This window comes from Coccinella septempunctata, chromosome 4 (genome assembly GCF_907165205.1).
Source record: "Coccinella septempunctata chromosome 4, icCocSept1.1, whole genome shotgun sequence".
NCBI classification, from domain to species: domain Eukaryota; kingdom Metazoa; phylum Arthropoda; class Insecta; order Coleoptera; family Coccinellidae; genus Coccinella; species Coccinella septempunctata.
The window spans coordinates 27,863,591-27,872,468 of NC_058192.1; the positions used below are offsets into that span (position 1 = coordinate 27,863,591).

An 8,878-nucleotide genomic window follows, 5' to 3' on the forward strand; every position below is an offset into this window, starting at 1 on the left:
ACTACTTTGTCAGTACTGCAAAGTCAAAACAAGTTTCATTTCTTATGTTTTCTTTTATCTCACGTTGTCCAACAAAGTGTTAATATTATTATTTGGAGATGTTATATTGGGATTATTGTCTGGGGTTCTGAATAGAAATATTGATTACGAAAAAATAATTGAAAGGTATTTATACCAGCGCTTTCAACTGGCAGGTTTTAGGTCGAACGATTTTTCTTGGCGAGGGTTTTTCTGCTGAATTCAATTGACGATTCAGAAAAACAATTTCATAATTTTCATACTTCCAAATGAATTATCTTTGTCATCTGTAGCGAACTTGTTCCATGAGCTGAATCATATTTATGTCTCTTGAGATGTCAGTATGAGGAATACCTATATCAAAAATGGAATTTAAATATTTTAAACAGAAACTTTAAAACTTCCACATAAACGCTTTAGTTATCAGGATGTATAGTTCCTACCTCCTCCACAAACTCTGTATATGCTGACCTCAACATTATTACCTAGGTTGACTTCAAGAAGGAATCTGTTAAATAATAGGAATTTGTGTCTAGATACAGTGGATCACTAATGTCATCGATCGATTTCATTCCACAATTCATCCCTTTCAAATAAAGTATCTCCAAAGAATATTGATCTTTCTTTACGAAGCTAAATCAATTAATTCACTTCCGATAATTCCGATAAATATCTTGATTTACTAGAAAAACTCTGTTAGGCCGTACAAATCTCGAAAAGAGTACTGACAAACGTCAAAGTTTGTTTACATTTCGTAGCGCCCTCAACGGTAATTGGATTCGTGAATAGTCTCTGATACATCCCAGGTTATCTATGTTCAGGTGAGTCAACATAGCTCGATCGACCGATAACACTTTGATTTTTGGACTAGGAGAATGATTCAAACTTTGTCGGAATCGACTCTAATCAGCGCATAAGCTTACTTTTTTTTTACTTTATTGAGTGGTTCGAAAGTGTTGAAACATGATACTAGTAATACGACTGATACCACCCTGCTTTTTCAAATGAGAATAACCAATTTTATATCATATTCTGAATCTGAATAAAATTCTGATTTCGAAATATTCTCTACCTATTTGTCAACTGTGCCTTTTTGACGTAGGCCTCTTTTTGGTCCTTTTCCGACAAATTTCATGCTAATGATGGTTTTAGTACTAGAAATTCTATTCTGGAAATCGTTCGAAATAAATAGGTATATGCTTTTTTCAATTGAATCAACCAAGAGTCTTCTGCAGTTTCTCGGATCAGTCTACAGCTGGTCCGAAAGATACTCCAATATGACTTTCACAAAATGTCAACTCCATTCTTTCAAATCTGATGTGTATCGAATTTAGGATCTCCTTTTGAGCCTTTGGGTATTAGCACGATATGTGAGCATAACCAATTATTTTTGAAATTTTTGTCCATCTTTATATAACCGAGGTAATTTTTGATTGGCCGAACCGATTTTCACAATCACAAGACTCGAACTGTTGGAAAAAGAACCCTTTGGAAGTTTACAGCGGAGAGGAATAGTGTAGAGTTAAAAAGCGTAGAGTAGAATAAAAAAGAGTAGAGTAGAATCGCATAGTGTAGTGAATCGTAGCCTGGAATGGATGGAGTGTGGAGTGGAGGAAGTGGGTGAAAACGAACTTCCCAGAAGATAATATTATATAAGATTCGAGTGGAGAAGGTTGATCAGAGTAGAGTAGCATCGGGTCGATTCGTAGCGTTGTAGTGTGGGTGTGGGGTGAACAGTAGTGTAGTGTAGTGGAGCATGGAGGAGTGAAGCGGGGCGGAGCGGAGTTGAGTTGAGTGGAGTCGAGTGGAGTGGAGTGGAGTGGAGTGGAGTGGAGTGGAGTGGAGTGGAGTGGAGTGGAGTGGAGTGGAGTGGAGTGGAGTGGAGTGGAGTGGAGTGGAGTGGAGTGGAGTGGAGTGGAGTGGACTGAAGTGAAGTGAAGCGAAGTGAAGTCTTGTGGAGTAGAGTGAAGAGGAGAACGAAAGAGCAATTTGGGGAAGATAATTGGTGTGAGATGTTTTAGGGTTGATTGAAATAAAAAAAGTCGCGAAAGAAAATTCGTCTGGATAAGCAGGCATAAACAGTTAATGAGTAGTGTTTTAGAGGATTGAAAAATACTTTCCAACAACAAAAAGTTCCTCCCCGGCGGGGAATCGAACCCCGGTCTCCCGCGTGACAGGCGGGGATACTCACCACTATACTACCGAGGATATATTTATTGTATCAGTTCAATAATTTGTTCACATAATTGCAATGTTGCCAAACTTACTCAAAAATGTTATTCCATGAATATAAATTTCAATGAATTCAACGAAATCGTATTCCAATTATTTATGGACTTAGAAAACTTGTTTCTTTCAAGTTAATTTTCATACAATCAAATTCGATTTGTACAAGCCGAAATTATATTTCTTCTCCGTGTTCTTCGACACATGATGTTATTTATTGGTGAATCTATCTACCCTACATAGGCGAATTAAAAAATCTAGACGCCCTCTGCCGACTGAATTACGAAACTACTTTGTCAGTACTGCAAAGTCAAAACAAGTTTCATTTCTTATGTTTTCTTTTATCTCACGTTGTCCAACAAAGTGTTAATATTATTATTTGGAGATGTTATATTGGGATTATTGTCTGGGGTTCTGAATAGAAATATTGATTACGAAAAAATAATTGAAAGGTATTTATACCAGCGCTTTCAACTGGCAGGTTTTAGGTCAAACGATTTTTCTTGGCGAGGGTTTTTCTGCTGAATTCAATTGACGATTCAGAAAAACAATTTCATAATTTTCATACTTCCAAATGAATTATCTTTCTCATCTGTAGCGAACTTGTTCCATGAGCTGAATCATATTTATGTCTCTTGAGATTTCAGTATGAGGAATACCTATATCAAAAATGGAATTTAAATATTTTAAACAGAAACTTTAAAACTTCCACATAAACGCTTTAGTTATCAGGATGTATAGTTCCTACCTCCTCCACAAACTCTTTATATGCTGACCTCAACATTATTACCTAGGTTGACTTCAAGAAGGAATCTGTTAAATAATAGGAATTTGTGTCTAGGTACAGTGGATCACTAATGTCATCGATCGATTTCATTCCACAATTCATCCCTTTCAAATAAAGTATCTCCAAAGAATATTGATCTTTCTTTACGAAGCTAAATCAATTAATTCACTTCCGATAATTCCGATAAATATCTTGATTTACTAGAAAAACTCTGTTAGGCCGTACAAATCTCGAAAAGAGTACTGACAAACGTCAAAGTTTGTTTACATTTCGTAGCGCCCTCAACGGTAATTGGATTCGTGAATAGTCTCTGATACATCCCAGGTTATCTATGTTCAGGTGAGTCAACATAGCTCGATCGACCGATAACACTTTGATTTTTGGACTAGGAGAATGATTCAAACTTTGTCGGAATCGACTCTAATCAGCGCATAAGCTTACTTTTTTTTTACTTTATTGAGTGGTTCGAAAGTGTTGAAACATGATACTAGTAATACGACTGATACCACCCTGCTTTTTCAAATGAGAATAACCAATTTTATATCATATTCTGAATCTGAATAAAATTCTGATTTCGAAATATTCTCTACCTATTTGTCAACTGTGCCTTTTTGACGTAGGCCTCTTTTTGGTCCTTTTCCGACAAATTTCATGCTAATGATGGTTTTAGTACTAGAAATTCTATTCTGGAAATCGTTCGAAATAAATAGGTATATGCTTTTTTCAATTGAATCAACCAAGAGTCTTCTGCAGTTTCTCGGATCAGTCTACAGCTGGTCCGAAAGATACTCCAATATGACTTTCACAAAATGTCAACTCCATTCTTTCAAATCTGATGTGTATCGAATTTAGGATCTCCTTTTGAGCCTTTGGGTATTAGCACGATATGTGAGCATAACCAATTATTTTTGAAATTTTTGTCCATCTTTATATAACCGAGGTAATTTTTGATTGGCCGAACCGATTTTCACAATCACAAGACTCGAACTGTTGGAAAAAGAACCCTTTGGAAGTTTACAGCGGAGAGGAATAGTGTAGAGTTAAAAAGCGTAGAGTAGAATAAAAAAGAGTAGAGTAGAATCGCATAGTGTAGTGAATCGTAGCCTGGAATGGATGGAGTGTGGAGTGGAGGAAGTGGGTGAAAACGAACTTCCCAGAAGATAATATTATATAAGATTCGAGTGGAGAAGGTTGATCAGAGTAGAGTAGCATCGGGTCGATTCGTAGCGTTGTAGTGTGGGTGTGGGGTGAACAGTAGTGTAGTGTAGTGGAGCATGGAGGAGTGGAGCGGGGCGGAGCGGAGTTGAGTTGAGTGGAGTGGAGTGGAGTGGAGTGGAGTGGAGTGGAGTGGAGTGGAGTGGAGTGGAGTGGAGTGGAGTGGAGTGGAGTGGAGTGGAGTGGACTGAAGTGAAGTGAAGCGAAGTGAAGTCTTGTGGAGTAGAGTGAAGAGGAGAACGAAAGAGCAATTTGGGGAAGATAATTGGTGTGAGATATTTTAGGGTTGATTGAAATAAAAAAAGTCGCGAAAGAAAATTCGTCTGGATAAGCAGGCAGAAACAGTTAATGAGTAGTGTTTTAGAGGATTGAAAAATACTTTCCAACAACAAAAAGTTCCTCCCCGGCGGGGAATCGAACCCCGGTCTCCCGCGTGACAGGCGGGGATACTCACCACTATACTACCCACCGAGTCGACGTAAACAAGTGCTGTGAAGCAGGGTCCGGAAATCCTAAATTTTACCGGATTTTTGCCAGTTTATAAGACTCAAAGTGTACGAAAACTGTCCGTCAGTGTGTGTACTATAGAAACAATCATTTGGACAGTTCTTATTTGTCGGCTGTTTCGCGAAAGACGGTCGCGGATAGATTCAAGGTTATGTCAACCTGGAAGGAGGACGAAGTAAACATAGTCAAACAACGACTGAGATTAAAAAATGGAACGCTCACTAAAGAGGACTTCGACAGCATCCAACAGCAAATTCCAACCAGATCGGTAGCTGCCATAAAGAAGAAATACCTAGAGCTAAAAAACAATGGTGAAACACGTACAGTAAGTAGTAGATGGAGCCAAGAGGAAACAGACAGATTGATACGTGCTTACGTCTCAAGAACGGAAACACAGGTAACAAAAAGGGTCCAAGCCATATTAAACGACTTCCCTGGTAGAACTCTCAAAGGAATTGCCACAAAACTACGTGATCAATATCCAGACATTTATTATATGAGGAATAGTACACCCGAGCCCCCTACAGAACAGCATTCTGACAACACACAATACACGCTAGATTCAAGGCCGGATACACCAGACAATACACAGGAACAAACAGATCACACAGAAATTCAAACCAATCATGAAGAAAATATTAAAGGGGATGAAACAAGAACAATCAACCCACCTGAACCAACAACAACAACATCGTACGATTCACATTACCAACGCAGTAGTCGAACATGTAACCAAAATTCAGAGGTTAACCAATCGCCTGGGGGCGAAGTTCAAAATATAAACTCCGTACCCCCCGACGCATTTGCTTCTGAAAGCGATGAATTTTCAGTTAATTTGAGACAGAAGTTCGACAGAATGATCAAATCGATAGGGAATCGTAAGGAGAAAATCAGGAAGTTCCACCTAAGGCCAACAAACTCTTCGATAACAGAGAAAGTCAACAATATACTCGAAGGAAAAATTACTCAAATTGAAGATAACACACAGAACGAGGTCGAAAAGAGAAAGCGTATAAAAAACGCTATTTATATAGCCGGAATTTTGTTGAGGAAGACTGTGCTGGGAAAAAATGAACATCGCAGACCAAAGTACCTGATAACAGAGAAGAAAATAAAGAAGCTGAACAACCACATTAAGAATGCTCGCGAGTTGGTGAAAAAAAAGGGCGAAAAGCTGAGTAGAAGGCTCATGGCGGAGGTGAAAATGATGAAGAAGCTAAAACTAACCCCAAGGCAGTATATAAAGTCCACAGAAGAGAGAGCCAAAATTCTCGAGGCCAAGCTGGAGGAGCAGAAGAAGAGAGGCGAGATCAACGACCTCAGGGCGAGGTTCCAGAGCAGGCCATCCATCGAAACCCTGAGAAGCAGCAATAGGCGAACAAGTGAGTTGACAACGAAAGACACAGAGCACTTCTTCCAAGATCTGTACCGCCAGGAAAAGGGAAATACACCAACACCTATTTTCAACAAATTTCTGAGAGAACTGAAAAGCCACGCAAGGAAATCGAAATACGAAAACCAGCTGGAGAGGAGGAAAATTGAGCAGGAAGTCGACGGCATCTTAAAAAACGTAGCTCCATGGAAGGCCCCAGGGGAAGATCGAATACCGGCATATATTTACAAGGTACTGCCAGCAGCTCGAAACTACCTGAAAAGACAAGTGACCAGACTTCTTAACAACGAGACGAAACTACATGAGGCAGATGTCCGTGCAAACGTCATCTTGGTGCACAAAAGTGGGGACGAGACAAATCCAGCCAATTACCGACCTATATCGCTGCTTAACGTAGATTACAAGATAACAACTGCGGTAATGGCAAGCATGATCAAACGCTCACTCCCCGACTTCGCTATACCTGCCGAACAACTGGCCAGAGACCAAGTTTGGGGCACGGCCCACGGGCTTCTACTGGATAAGAGCATAACAGCACAGTCAAAACTGAACAGGACCAAGAACTACTCGGCATGGTATGACGCAAAGAAGGCCTATGATTCCGTGCACCACAGATGCCTCAAAAGGTTGATTGACTGCCTCCCTTTACATCGGCACATAAGAAACCTACTTAAGAGAACAGTTAAACTGTGGTCTCTCAGGGTTCAGTTGGAAAAAATTAAAACAAGACCCATAAAAGTCCAGAGAGGCCTATTGCAGGGAGACTCAATGAGCCCAATCCTTTTTGTACTGATGATCGCAAGCGCCATACTACATATCCGCTCAAATCCACAAATATGCAAAGAAACCAGGGGAAAACACCAACTTATAGCATTCATGGACGACTTCAAGTGTCATTCTCCGACCGAAAGCGGCATAAAGTTGATAACAGAGCAACTAATAATAGCCTTGAAGGAGATTGGCTTGGAGTTGAATACTGCCAAATGCGGCATATATTCCAGAGATGCTACACACGGACCACATGAGGAAATCAACACCCCGTTCCTACCCCTGGTTAAAGAAGGATACAAGTACCTTGGATTGGAACAGCTAGAGCGCGATACTGCCGGAAATTTTGAGAAAGCCCAGGAAAAATTAGAAGAAAGCATTGACACTATTCTGCAGTCCGACCTTACAACAACCCAAAAGGTATACCTCATAAATTCCACGGCGGTACCAGCAGTGGTATATGTGACAGCCAACGCGTATCCTGATGAAAAGCGAAGTACAACGCTCAAACGCTGCAGAGACCTTGACACATTGATATGCAAAAGACTCATTCAGCACAAGATGAAGGGAACGACAGCCTCGAATTCATCAGTCTATTTGCCGATCAAAAAAGGAGGATTGGGAATAAGGTCCGTCGAACACCAGACAGAAATTAGCTTTGTCAAAAAAGGTATTTATTTGACAAAAAACCAGGAAATGGCAAAATGTTGCAAAACATACGAACAGCTAAAAAAAGCAGGCTGGAGAAACCCCCTGAGCGACATGGAATTCGTCCTGGAGAAGTATGGAGTGACTGTTCAAAACGAGGAAAACATCAAAAAATGCTGTAAGGATACGACTACAAGAATAATCGAGGTTATCCACAGGAGACTACAGGAGGACTGGTCCAGGAACATGCATTATGGCAAACTCGTAAATCAAGAGGGAAATAACATCTCCTTCCCTGCCTATTCCTCCCCCTTCTTAGACACATGGAGAAGAGGAGTGCTGATGTCCGCTACAGAAGAACAACTTCATGGGCTGGGCTCATTACCAATGAGAAGAAACTGCAGAAGAGGATGCAACCATGCCGAAACAGCTTACCATGTCTCTGCTTCATGTATCTGCAACGAATATACCACCCGGCATGACAATGTGGTGTATTGGACACTTAAAACGCTGCTGACGAGTCTGAGAGCCCCGAACAACTATATCAGGAACCTCCAGTTCGGACAAAGTACGTGTAGAGTAGATTTCGAGGCAAACAACAGAAAAGTGAGTATCCAGGCAGGACAAAAGCTTTTGACTGAGAGGAGGCTTTATCACAACAAACCAGATATCCTTGTTAAACTCACGAATCCTAGCGAAATCTTCATCATCGAAGTGGCGGTCTCCCACATCCAGAACTGGAGGAATCAAGAACGCCTCAAAAGAACTAGGTATGCCGTCAATTCCGTGAAGCACATAACAGAATTCAACCTGTCAAACACCACCCGAGACCTCAACATTGTCACAGAATTGGGAGCAACCTACAGATGCCCAGTCAAATTGGCAATTTTCGTAGTCGGATGTTATGGCGAATTGATTGCGACCGATGAGCATAAACAGTTCTGTGAGATGATGAAGAAGAAACTACAGGTTTCCAATCGAAGCATGAGAAATCTCCTCAACCACGCGACCTACAGCGTGGCAGTCTCAACCAGCAACCTACTAATGAAGAGACTGAACGAACCTACTACCTGTGATAGATAAGAACTAGTCATATAGCAAAGATTGTTTGTTGTTTTTGTTATGTATATCTACTCATTGTTGTATTTATTATTGTTTGTTATATACTTATATGTGTTTACTCCCCTTTTGTCTGTGGACGGACGAACGACGCAGCCGGTGAATAGTTTTGTAAACATGTTTACAATAGTTTATTCATTTTACTAGGATACACAGTTTAATGTATGTAGTGTAAAATGACATGAAATAAACGCTTA

At 40.3% G+C, this 8,878-nt stretch overlaps 1 protein-coding gene and 1 non-coding gene across 2 annotated transcripts; one reads left to right on the forward strand and one right to left on the reverse strand.

Moving 5' to 3' along the window:
* Window positions 1-2,154: 2,154 nt before the first annotated feature.
* On the reverse strand, window positions 2,155-2,226 carry Trnad-guc. The gene has a single exon. It is a non-coding gene; the product is annotated as a tRNA-Asp (tRNA).
* Window positions 2,227-4,904: 2,678 nt separating this feature from the next.
* LOC123310995 lies at window positions 4,905-8,645 on the forward strand. Its single transcript, XM_044894735.1, has one exon. The coding sequence runs from the start codon at window positions 4,905-4,907 to the stop codon at window positions 8,643-8,645; it is 3,741 nt and encodes a 1,246-aa protein (XP_044750670.1).
* The last annotated feature ends 233 nt before the right edge of the window (window positions 8,646-8,878 follow it).